Source organism: Sorex araneus, chromosome 2 (genome assembly GCF_027595985.1).
Source record: "Sorex araneus isolate mSorAra2 chromosome 2, mSorAra2.pri, whole genome shotgun sequence".
Classification (NCBI taxonomy): Eukaryota; Metazoa; Chordata; class Mammalia; order Eulipotyphla; family Soricidae; genus Sorex; species Sorex araneus.
In genome coordinates this window covers 193,510,390-193,524,171 of record NC_073303.1, presented here as the reverse complement: position 1 = coordinate 193,524,171, position 13,782 = coordinate 193,510,390, and the positions used below count along the sequence as shown (strand labels likewise).

The following is a 13,782-nucleotide window of genomic DNA, read 5'->3' as shown; positions in this document are numbered from 1 at the left end:
TTTTTAATGAACAGGAAATGAGTTCTTAAAATCTAATCTACATGTATAGGCTGAAAGTCTCTCTCATGGAATCACTGAAAACTGGGGCTTGTTCAGATACTCCCCAGACACTTCCAAGTTGACTTGGAAGCATGCTCACATTGTGTAGCTTGAAATTGGTCTTGAACAATGGAACTGTTGGGTCTAGATGCAGATAAACTCTGCTCATCATTCCAGCATAGAAGAGACATTTTTCTCACAAGAGAATTTTTTTCCCCATCAAACAAAGAAATGGAATACCACTAACACTATATTGATGCTTATTTCCAGTACTGTTTTTACATAGAATGAACTCAGTTATTTTTTTTGTGTGTGAAGTAACAGGTTTTATTTTAGAGGGTTTTAGGGAAGGAGGAAGGGATAAGTGGAAAAGAGAAAAACAGCAGGAGTAACACGCTCAAGAAAGAACACGGGCTCCTCCGAGGATGGAGAGAACTCTACACACATCCTAGCACTGGACACGAAAGCATGAAAGTACACATCTCAAGGGGGGAGATGCAGGCGACACATGTGCTCGGGCACCACATGTGCTCGGCCACGTGGGCACAAGCAGCACATGGCTCAGGCAGCATATGCGCTGAACTCAGTTAATTAAGATTGTAAGATATATTTACTTGATAAACTCTTCTAAATTCATTCTTTTCAAGCAAAATATAAAGTTTGTTTTTCTAGAAGCACAGATGCAAAGTGAATATTTTAGGTTTTTTTTCCTATGACATGACCTTAGTATAAGAATATTTTTTACAGACCGAAGATAGTACAGTGGGCAAGACAGTTCCCTTGCATGCAGCTGACTCAGGTTCAAGCCATGGCACCTCATATGGTCCCCTGAGGCCGCCAGGGGCGACTCCTGAGTGTGCAACAGGAATAAGCCCTGAGCACTGCCAGATGTGACCCCAAAATAATCAAACAAAAGATTTATTTTTAAACACGAGTGTTCCAGATGCAATATTGGTCAGAGTTAACTATTAATAAATAGTATAGCACTGTAGCACTGTTGTCCCGTTGTTCCTTGATTTGCTCAAGCGGGCACCAGTAACGTCTCCATTGTGAGACTTGTTACTGTTTTTGGCATATCAAATACGCACAGCTGTGCTGTGCAGGCAGGATACTCTCTCTCTAGGTAGTTTGTCAGGCTCTCCGAGAGGGAATTAATAAATAACAGAGCATTTTACACTATCAAGTTTTAAGGCATCATCAAATAAATTTTCTCTATGGATTAGATCTTCCTCAATCTTTCTATCTCTCTAGCACAGACACAAGCACATTATTGAGCAAATTCCTTATGAAGCCAACTATATTTAATCATAATTCCCCAACCCACATATAAATGGAAAGGTATTTTGTTTTGTGTCAGCTGAAGTACCACCCATACTTGTAAATGAAACACCCTTAAATTTTCTATAAACTGGCAATTTGCTGGAAATCAAAAGAATCGATTTTCTGTCACATAATATTAACATCTCAGCAAAATATTAGCAAAAAATGCCATTCATTATCGATGCTAGATAAATTGACAGTTCACATAAACTCATGCTCTTATCTTGCTAGCCAATGAGAACACAGTAAAAACTTGACCTTCTTGGGGCAATGGCAATTTATGTTTACAGCACTTAATGCAGAAAATTATATGTCTATATTGTGAGATAATCAGTGCCAATAATACCGAGAAATATTTCCTTCTGAATTACTGTCAACATTTGTTGTCCTGTAGACATTAGAAATATAGTCCTTAAAATTCTATTTTCCTATAAATCAGATCATATCATTTTTAAAAAATCATATAGTATTTTTACTTACCATTATTATGAAAATTAACACCTTTCACTTATAAATTCTGCTGTTACTTAATTCTAAAATTCATTATTTTTCAGCAGTTTCAAATTCTGTTAAACTGCCTTAAATATGAGCTTGAAATCCTCTTAAACCTATATTAAATGCCAATATATATTTTAGCTAACAAAAAAATGAGTGAATCCTATTTTACATGATTGCAAAAACAATGTTTCAATTTCCATTGAAATTAGTTTGTTAATATGTACAAAATAACTTAAAAGTGCCTACCTATATTTTAGTACTGGCTGGTAATTTAAGAATGTGAGATAAAATTCAGAGTAAAGATAAGAACTTATATAAGTAACAATATGCAATACTTACAATATCCAAAAATTAGGAGTATATAAAATTCTGACTGTTATAGGATAGCTAAATAAATGATAACAACTCCTTGGAATGAGATATTCTACAGACACTAAAAATATACTTTTGAAGTTGTAATTACTTGGGCAAAAGGGTATGTTTTTAGTGTTAAATTTAGTGTCACGGGAAGAATGCAATGTATTAAAATGTCTCAATAATAATCCACTTTTTAAATGAATTGGAAAACTGAAATATGAATCCCAATATGATTTTACAATTACTATGTTTCTTTATAACTTTAAGTATTTTAAAGATATATGTAATGAGAAATTAAAGCAACATGACTATTACATAACAAATAGATGTTATGTTAAATTTTGCACACATGTGAACTTGATTTTGTTTAGCTACATGTTGATTGATATTGAGGTAGTGTATAGAGATGGACCAGGAGCTGGTTCTCTGGATTCTGCCATTATTTATTCAAATTGACTTGTTTCGTGGTCTACATTGGTTGCGTTGGACCAAATGTCTTCCAAGTTTTCTTTAAACCATGTGTTCTATTACTCTGCAATTAGTTAAATAGGTATCTATCACTTACAAATACCGTGCTGCAATTTTTCAATAATCTGAAACTTCTTCTTGGAGGTAAAAATCTCAGCAGTTTCCCAGAGTCTTCTGAATTCGGATGACATTAATATCTTCATTGTTATCTTGCCAGACTTGCATTCTAACGATGTCTACTTGGCAAATGGCGAAGAGCTCTAAATGCCCTAGGTACTCCCTTACTCAACAAGGGAGTGAACCATCCGATTCAAGGCGGAGAAGTGAGACTAGCACTCCTTGTTCTGATTTGTAGGGTGTTTGCTCTGTGATGTACTGCTAATCAGTTCTATACCCCCATCCCTTAGTATTTTAGTATCTCAGAAAGACTGGGGGACAGATGAAGTAAACGACTCTTCCCGTACAGCTGGAGAATCACTAAAACTAAAAATATAATAAATATTAAAAACCACCAAAATAAAAAGTGGAAGTCACAAAAAGAGAAATTAAACTCACAGAACTCTTTCTCTCTCTCTCTCTCTCCCTTCTATCCCTACCCTCCTTCTCTGCCCACTCCCTGTGTTTGGCCATCAGCGTGTGACCAGCTGGCTCTTGGGGTGGCTGCTCTCTTCGGCCCCTCCCACAGTTCCTCTGTCAGTGCTGTGCAGTCCATTTGCAATGCTCTGGAAGTTCCACACATACAGACCCGCTGGAAACACCCCTCGGTGGACAATAAAGACTTCTTTTACATCAACCTCTATCCGGATTATGCGGCTATCAGCAGGGCTGTTCTGGATCTGGTGCTTTATTACAAGTGGAAAACAGTGACGGTGGTGTATGAAGACAGCACAGGTATGCGACCTGTCCCGGACTTCACGGGGCTGGGCTGGTCCTGTCCTGGGCAGCCTTGCCAGTGCCTGGGCATTTATTCCACTGGCTGAATATATGAAAATCATATTTGATGGAAGTTAATGACATAGTCCAGTTTAAGGCTGCTAAGTATAATATATTCCACTTCCTTTTGGTATCTCTTTTTTCCTTATTCTTTTCTTAATTAGCATTATTTTATTTATTTTTTAATGTAACCAGGTACAGTTACAGTCTTACAAACTTTTCTGATTACGTTTCAGTTATACAATGAACGAGTGCCCATCCTCCACCAGTGCCCATTCTCCACCATCAATGATCCCAGTATCCCTCCCCTCCCCCCACCACTGTGGCAGGCGCGTTCTCTTTTGCTCTCTCTTTTCTTTTGGGTGTTGTGATTTGTAATACAGCTACTAAGTGGCCAGCATGGACTCTCCAAGCATCCTTTACTTAGTGGTCCCTTCTCTATTTGAGCTGCCTAATGATCCTGCCATCATTAAAGTTCGGAGGATTATTTTGTCGCTGGAATTAAAGGTATTATGTCACACATCCAACTCTATAAAGACTTTGACCAGGACTCCTTGCAACAGTTTGAAAATGATCAAACAGTGTGATACTTTAGTTATTTATTGTTTGATTGATTTAATTAATTGCATTTAATTATGTAAATATATGTCTAGAAAAGTTCCTAACATAGGATGAAGAATAAGAGGCCAGTTAGAAGCTGCCCACATACTATTGACCCTTTCACAGAATATGGGCCGGACTTGTAGGGTTGAACCCTTAAGATAATTGTATTTCTCTGCCCCTTTGTCTCATGGTGAAGGATAAGTCCTCTCTTCTCACAAGACACTTTACTCAAAGTTTGGGTATTTTTGGTTTTGTTTGTTTGTTTTGCTGTCTGGTTACATGTTGAGATTAGTTCAAGTTTGGGCATATTGTCATTCAGCTGGAATTCTGACAGTGATTCTCCATTGCCCACATAATAAAGTTCAAGTTGTTCTAATGCAAAGGATTTCTGCTTTAATCTTTGTCAGCAGAGGAAGTTTCTTTTGTATACTTGCTCTACTCTCACAGCAGCTATGATGAAGAGTCCCACATCCCTGCCAACTCCTCCTTTTTGAGGCTGCCTCCTCACTTTGGATGATCCTTCGAACTGTCAAGGCAGTTAACTCCCTTATGCTTCATGACCACATTCAAACATTCTTAAGAGTATTTTGAGTTAGAGCTCAATAACACTTTGTAAGCATAAGCATTAGATCATGTGCTCGAATAACTGCTTATGTGTGAGATATTATGAACTTCTGAAAATTGTCTTTTTATCTTATTTTTGATTTTACCGAAAGCAGTGCTGACACGTGAAAATAGTGATTTCTTACAATCATAGTGCAATTTATTTTCCGATATATTTTTTAATATTAAGGCCAAGAAGATAGTAGAGCATATTAGGCCTTTGCTGTGGATGCAGTTGACCTGGTTTTGAGTCCCAATACCAGATACGTTCCCTCTAAGTTCCTCCAGGAGTGATTCTTGAGTATAGAGTCATGAGTAAGCCCTGAGCACAACCTCATGTGGCAAAAAAAAAGGATTAAAGTTAGCCTTTTGTTTGATCTACACACTTGGTACTAAGACTAATAAAATTATTAATGAATATGAATAAAGCAAGACACTTTAAAAATGTTAATAGTGTTTCATTTTTCAACATCCTTTTCATCAAGCACAAGCACTTAACTATTTATTCCCAGGGGAATGAACAGTGAGCTTCCTCTGCTTGGCACAACATTCTGATTCTGTTTGAAACTGTCAGATAAAAAAGTGACTGCTCTTGTTGGAATAATGCATTTATGTATTTTCTTATGCCTCATCTTATTTTAGAAAGAAGTGAAAATAGGTGATGACAGGATATACAATTCATAAATATTATATTCAAAACAGTCCTACTGGGATGGGTAAGGTACGAGCAGATATATTTTTAGCATTTCACCTGCTTGCTATGAAGGAAAAAACATATTGCCAAATGAACTTCTTAGCTTTTTTAAATAGCTTTGAGGGAGAGTATTATGTTGTAAAAGTAAGCGTAGTCAGATATTCCATGTTGCTTATCTCATGAAAGAGAGATATGCAAGCTCATAAAATAATATTTCTCATTATATTGTGTCCTGTGTAGTATAATTATCTCTCAACATTTTTCTATGATCTCTGGAAAAGTAAGGCCATCTTAAAGGAAAATGAACCAATAAGTATTATTGAAACTTCTGCATTTAATTTGAGAGTGTAGGCAGAATTGCTGTATATTTCAAATCATATGCAGACAGAAGGGCTGACACAAAATTTGTCACCTTTCCTATTCTTCTGATTTCAGGTAAACACCCATAAATGGCAGCCACTTTACGTAAGAGAAAAATTAAAGTACCCTTTCTATCATCTTTTACAAGAAACCAAAATCTCCTTTCAATGCTTGTTATGTTTACCTGACCTCAATAAATACTTGCTAAAATTGAAAACCCAGCATAAATTTGTATGTTGCCTGTTAAATCAGAGATGACGCATGTTAAAATTGTTTTGCCTACAAAGACATTAAAAATGTAAATGAATAATCAATTGAACCATTAAGCTAGAACCCAGAGAGCAAATAGGTCATCTGAGATCAATAAAAGCAGACATCTTTTGACTTTGAATGGATTTAATAATGCTTGACTCAGGACTTTGGTTACAAGTAATTATCAAGTCATAAGAAGACATAAAAACAGTAAACCTGAAGAAAAGGAAAGAAAAAAATAAAAAGAAAGGACTTAGGTGTGTTCAGCACCCAACCTGACACCAGAATTAAGTACCCATTAAGAGCACTTTATTGGGATTTGTTTAGGAGTTTGTTAAATAGTCTGAAGCCAGCACAGATGTCGGTGGGACAAAATGGCCCATTACTCCCACCGAAATCAGTGGGAGCACTGAGCCCGTCTCCAAGGACGAAATTCAATCACTAAGTACTACCAGGCAAAATTCTGTCCTCTAGAAGTGAAAATGTAGATATACCCTAGAGAAAAGTTTCTCCCTCATATCTCTCTCTCTCTCTCTCTCTCTCTCTCTCTCTCTCTCTCTCTCTCTCTCTCTCTCTCTCTCTCTCTCTCTCTCACACACACACACACACACACACACACACACACACACATGACAGGTTATTCCTCCTATTAGTCTTCTACATTTCTCTGATCTCCATACACAAAAAGTCACTTTGGGTAAGAAGAAATTGCTGATCACTGCTGGTCCCCTTTTCCTTCATTAGACCCCTGGCGGCATCCTGGCTTCTGTCCCTTCACACACATCTGAGAAGCTGAGCACCAAATGCAGTGTGGAGAAGTGGATTCGGCAGTTTCTGCTCTCACAGAGCAAACCTCAGTAAAATGTAACCACAGCCATTTCTGTAGAACAGGAGACAGCATACACTGTTTTTTTCTCTAAAATAATAGATAATGTGTAACTTAAGCTTTGGGAACCTCGGGCTCTCAGTCACAACCACTCTGTTTATGGAGAGAGCAAGGGAACAGCCATCTAGATAGAATATACTGAAGTGAGTACGGTGTGTCCCAATAAATCTTTCCCACAGATGAAGAGGCCTGTGGTACGATGAAGTACCAGTGTTCAAGAGCGCTAACTCTGACCTGGGGGAGAGGCTTCACTTAGGACTTCAGCTTCACATATGAAGCCGCTACATATAGCTACAATATGATTCCTTTGAGGCAATCCACATGATAATAATAAAATTTAATAGACACTCAAATGGGGAAGGAGACCAAACAAAGATGAGGCTCGGGAGACTGGCAGGCAGGTGGTGGTTAAGCACAGGAGTTTCTCACAGCGACCTTCTGCAGGGAGGGAAGAATGTTTCAGGACAAACATTGTTGAGTCCAGGAGGCATTTGAGATGGGCTTTTTTTTTTCTTTTTGGGTTACACCCAGCAATGCTCAGGGGTTACTCCTGGCTCTGCACTCAGGAATTACTCCTGGCAGGGTGCTCAGGGGACCATAAGGGAAACTGGGGATCGAACCCGGGTTGGCCACGTACAAGGCAAATGCCCTTCCCACTGTGCTATTGCTCCTCCGGCCCTAAGATGGGCTTAACTCCATTCCTATAATAATAGTACTTCCAGAGGTGTGTTACCAGCACCACCTGCTAAATTTAATTGAGGTGGGACCTCTCAGCCCAGCCAGGTTTTAGATGTAGTTTGTCTTTTGCGTGTCTGCTTAACACTGTCTTCATAAACACTTGGCTGCTTTTTAATAATTCAACTTCCTCTCAGCAGCCCCCACCTTTTAGGAAGTCGGGATCGTTTTAATGTCAATGCACATAACCTGGCCATCTGTTAGGATCATCACACCATCCAAACATATATTAACAATGTGGTAGGCTCTGGCGGGGGACGGGGGATGCTGGTGGGGACAGTGGGAGGTTGGTGGGGACAGTCGCCACAGGGAAGGAGCTAATAGACCTAGTTGTGGAGAATTTTGTACAACCTGGAGAGGCCTTTGTTCCTCACGAAACTGAAAGTCATTGGAGAGTTTTCAGCAGAGATCTGCTGTGATCAGATTTTCATTGTAAAATAACACCAATTGAACAAATTTTAATTTTAAGGAGGTAATTAGCTTTATAAATACTCGAAGAACCAGGCAGCATTCTACCTAACAAGTAGCAAGGCACTACAAAAATTAGTGGAAGTATTGATATTCAGAAAGATGATGGTAGGGTTCATTAACAACAGGAAAGGGTTATTTCAGGCAAAGCCATTATCTGCGGGTGGAAAACAGAGAGGGTTCTGTTAACAAGCAGATAGCCAGCTTCACCAGTTCTGACCAGAAAACACAAGGTTGAATGGCTTAAAATTCCACTCTATGGCAACTGGACTGCAATTAGGTTAGGGATTAAGTCTGACCCAGGCATGAAAAACTGCAGTTTGGGTCTATTTTTTTTTTCCAACATCTTAAAATGTTCATGCTTGGAGCCAGAGAGATAGTACAGGAATAAACTCTTGTATGCAGTCTTCCCCAAATCAATTTACATATATGGTCCTTTAAATAACACCAGGAGTGATGCCTGAGTGCATAGTCAGGAGTAAGCTCCGAGCGATGCCAACTGTGGTCCAAAACCAAAAGCAAATGAAACAGTTCATACTGGCTATTTTATTGACAATATAATGTAGGAGAACTAGGGTAAAAAAAAGAGGTTTTCTAGTATAAATCAAAGACAAGATCAAGGTCATTGCAATAGAGAAGAAATGGTCAGACTATGGGCATATTTGATTGCTGAGCTAACACCATGCTTTGAGGGCCTGTGCATGGTAAGAGAGAAATGAAGAGACAATGGTGACCAGTTTGGGCCCGAACTAAAGATAGGATTCCCTTTGCCTGAGACGTGAGGAGGATAGCTGGGGCTAGTCTGGTGGAATGAAGACAGTATCAGGAACTCATGCATGTACATGTTATGTTTGAGTTCTCATTGTTTATTAGACAATCCAACTGGAGGTGATGAGTGGCAAGTAATATGAATCTGAAGTACAAAGAAGAGAATGCAGTGTGGGTTAGAGTTTTAAATGTGTGAGTCCACAGCATATAAATGTGAGTAGACAATAGAGAAAATGTGTTCCAATTTAATGTCTCTAACCCTGGGTTTATAAAACATGCAAATATTCTGTTTTGTTTTATTTTGGGGGGCTACAGCCGACTATGCTCAGGGCTTACTACTGGCTCTGCACTAAGAGGTCACTTTTGGTCCTTTTAGTCCCATAGGAGGTGCCAGGGATCAAACCCAGGTTGGCCGTGTGCAAGGCAAACACCCTACCTGCTCTATGATTGCTCCAGCCCCCCACTATTATTTCATCTATACTTGCTTTAAATCATTTTTCTAAGCACATCAGATTGATAAGAATTCTAGACTGTGGTTTACAATCAAGAATTATTACAGACACTTGAAATACACTCAATGTGTTGCAGGAAGAATTCGTTTGAGAATGAAAAGAGGGTAGGGTGTTTGCCTTGCATGCAGCCGACTCAGGTTCGATTCCCAGCATCCCATATGGTCCCCTGAGTACCACCAGGAGTAATTCCTGAGTGCAGAGCCAGGAGTAACCCCTGTGCATCACCAGGTGTGACCGAAAAAGAAAAGGAAAGGAAAGGAAAGGAAAGGAAAGGAAAGGAAAGGAAAGGAAAGGAAAGGAAAGGAAAGGAAAGGAAAGGAAAGGAAAGGAAAGGAAAGGAAAGGAAAGGAAAGGAAAGGAAAGGAAAGGAAAGGAAAGGAAAGGAAAGGAAAGGAAAGGAAAGAAAAGAAATACATGATGAAAATGTAGCGTTATATAGTACAGCAGGTAAGGCACTTCTTACTTGGCACACAGACTAACTGACTTTGATCCTTGGCACCAAATACAGTCTCCCAACACCTCCACAAGTGATTTCTGAGAGTAGAGCCAGGAGTAAGCTCTAAGAACAGCTAGCTGTGTCCTCCCCCCAACAAATTTAATCTTTAAATCATGATTGGCCCAGCAAGCTACTGAGAGTATCTCGCCTGCATGGCAGAGCCTGGCAAGCTACCTGTGGCATATTCAATATGCCAAAAACGGTAACAACAAGTTTCACGTTACTGGTGCCCACTCGAGCAAATCAATGAGCAACGGGATGACAGTGACATTGACAGTGATTGAAACACTTAAAAAGAAAAGATTCTTAAAAAGAGAAGAAAATTATAACCACAAAACAATTAACTATGTTCTTGAATGTTCTATGGCATGCACTGTATTTAATATTTTATTTATTTATTTATTTATTTTGGTTTGGGGGCCACACCCAGCATTTCTCAGGGTTTACTTATGACTGTACTTAGAGGTCACTCCTGGCAGTTCTCAGAGGACCAAATGCAGAACTGGGAATCAAACTGGGATTGCCTGCATGCAATATAAATACCTTTACCCCTGCACAATTTCTCTTATTTTTTGTATAAAAATATTTTATTCGACTCCCAGCATCCCACATGGTCTTCCGAGCATTGCCAGGAGTAATTCCTGAGTGCGTGAGCCAGGAGTAACCCTTGTGCATCGCCAGGTGTGACCCAAAAAACAAACAAACAAACAAATTATAGAATTGGTATGTTTAACATGGCTTCCCAGTCCTATAAGTAAAATAACTCTTCTTAATAACTATTTAAAGCATGACATTCTATTCATTATATTTCACTTCATTTTTTCATAGGAGATGGCATGCATTATCTAGAATAAAAATTCTTGATAGAAGGCTAACATTTCTACAAACAAAAAATATATAAAACGTTTGGGCTTGCATGATGAAGACAAAATATATTTTATACACTGCCAATGCCAAATAAATGGGTGAATTGGTTTATCTTCAGCAATCACAACTCATCCAACTGCATTCTTTTTTTTTTTACTTTTGGGGTCACACTTATCGATGCTCAGGGGTTACCCCTGGCTCTGTAGTCAGGAATTATGGATGGTGGTACTCAGGGGCTCATTCAGGATGCCGGGGATCTAATCCGGGTCGGCCATGTGCCAGGCAAACAGGCTTCCATTGCACTTCACTTCCTGTGGCCCACATTCTTATGACAGCATAGGATAGAACACTTCTCTCCCATGCCCTTCCACAATTTCACCTGAAAGATATAGGGGTGTGTTGGGGGGTGAAAAGTTTTTGACAACAATACCAGTACTCTAATACTGCAATAAATTTTAGTTCCTTTTTTCCTTTTCCCTTATTTTTACCCTCCATACTACCTATGCTAGCCTCCTGACCAGAGCTGTAGTCAGGTTTTCAAAATTCTGCTCATGAAACCAATCAATAGATACCACATAAAAGCAAATTACTTTTGGTTATTACTGACATTAATCACAATTTGGAACCAAACTCTACTGGGGGTAACTACCTTCAATGTAGTAACTAACTCACAAATATTTTGACTAGATTCTTCTTCTATGAGATCTTTTTACTATCAAGGGAAGCAAATGTTCTCTTTGGAAAAGGCACTAGGACTTTTTAAACACACTTTTGAAACATCAAATGTATAAAGACCTAAGCTTAAAAGTATCATATTTCTCCAGGTAATTAATTCATTCACTTATTTATTTTAATGTTTCACTCCTGATATTTCCTCTTCTCTGAAGGGTATGATCCCCTAAAGGATCCTATTAGTTTTAGATATATGAATGTACCAACAAGTTTGTGAAATGCCATTTTGCATGTTTCTTGCTCCAAACAGAGAATAAATTAACATTTAAAGTGGAAGATCTTATCTTTGCGTCCCAATGATTTCTTACATTCACTTTATGCCATTCAACCCACTGATGTGATCTAATGATCACATTAGATTAAGGTTGGATTAAGATTCAAGAAAACCTAGGTACTTTGCTTTTGAACGGATACTCATTAAAGAGAACTAGAGTTAAGTAGGAATGGACGGGGCTGTCTTGTGAAACAGAGAATTTCTCAACAGAGAATATTCAAGTAATAGCTGGACAGAAGGGATAGATTCATACATCAAGTAGGGGTTGACCCTGAAGGTCCTTTCCAATTCCTGGCATCTGTGACTCATTTTCGGGACCAATCCAAACAATTAACCTCCCGGTGCCTCACTTTCCTTCTTGTAAAATAGAGTTGACACCTAGCCACCTCCAAGGTGTATTTTCAGGTTTATTGAGCTATTTATAAGGCTTGTAGCATACTTCATAAAGGGGGAGGAGATATAAATAGGCAATTTTGTTATAATTTAAGATGGCATTGGAAATTTTAAGCACCCACCTTAAACAACAGCTTCTTTTTCTCTCTTCCATATGTTCACAGAGTCACTCCATGTGCATGCAAATCAGCAATTTTCTCTGTTCTGTCTGAGTGCACAGAGCTAGGTGGCCAAAGCAAGTGTTTAGAATTTGCCATTTGAACATCTCTGAAAGTTAACTGTATGTGCAGGGCCCTGCTTAAACGCATGTGAAATAAAAAACTGCTTTTGCACTAAGACACTTTTCAAACCAAAGTTACCATTTCCAATTTCATTCCGAAGGTAGGGCAGAGGGTGGAAGTTCTCCATGTTATTATTTTATATCTACACGTTTTATTTTTCTATTAGGAAGATTTCAATTTAGATAAAAGTTGGCAGACATGTACAAAGAAACCAAATACAATTTTTATATAGAACTAACCGTTAGTATTTGACTACATTAAGTTTCATGCTCCATGATTCTCTTACAATAAAGCAATACGAAGTTGCAGTATTGTGGAATACTACCTCGAGATAGAAACACTACCTCAAGAATCCTAAGTTGTAGAATTGTGAAGCCCATTAGCAGTAAAGAGCAAGCATCATGACTTTTTACCCTGTCAAGCTAAAAAAGGAAATTACCACACAAACCTCTGGTTCTTCAGATCTGGGCAAATAAGTATCAGACTGAAAAAAGTAAAAAATAAGAGACAAAAAATGTTTAGCATAATGTTTACTTTCTGCATACATGGGAAACAGCAAGAAGGAATCAGTAACTCTCCCATAGGGAGTCAGACTTCAATTTGAGATTTGACCAAGGAAAGCACAGTAAAATAAAGATAAGCAGGTTCTGGAACGATAGTACAATGGTTAGGGTTTGCCTTGTACATGGAGTACCGGGGTTTGATTCCCAGCATCCCATATGTTTCCCTGAGCACCACCAGCAGAAATTCCTGAGTGCAGAGCCAGGAGTGACCCCTGAGCATCTCCAGGTGTGACCCAAAAAGCATAAAAATTCACTATATCACTGTATCACTGTCATCCCGTTGCTCACCAATTTGTTAGAGCAGGCATCAGTAACGTCTCTATTGTGAGATAATAAATAAATAAATAAACCAAAAACCAAAGACAAGCAGATTAAAATTCCACTTTCTCCAAGGCAAAGTGATAAGGAATAAGGTTTTCCCAGAACTGTGTGGGAGGCACCCCTAAAGGAGACAAGAAAATGTCTTGTTGCAAAGAAGCAACTTTCAGTGGTCTAAGAGCCCCTCCTATAATAACCCTTCCTGGGGCCAGAGAGATAGTGGAGTAGATAAGGCACTTGCCTTGCATGTAGCCAGCCCTGGTCTGATCCCTGCACCGCATATAGTTCCCCAAACACTGCCAAGAATGAACCCTAAGCACAGAACCAGGAGTAATCCATGAGCACCAGCAGGTGTGACCTGT

The 13,782-nt window shown here is 38.8% G+C and overlaps 1 protein-coding gene across 5 annotated transcripts in view; it reads left to right on the top strand.

Moving 5' to 3' along the window:
- Window positions 1-13,782, top strand: part of GRIK1 (glutamate ionotropic receptor kainate type subunit 1) — a 464,627-nt gene that overhangs the window by 300,544 nt on the left and 150,301 nt on the right. For all 5 annotated transcript variants that reach the window (XM_055127266.1, XM_055127262.1, XM_055127263.1 and 2 more), the window contains exon 4: window positions 3,316-3,573. In XM_055127266.1, coding sequence (XP_054983241.1) covers window positions 3,316-3,573 — 258 coding nt within the window. The remainder of the gene's footprint in view (window positions 1-3,315; window positions 3,574-13,782) is intronic.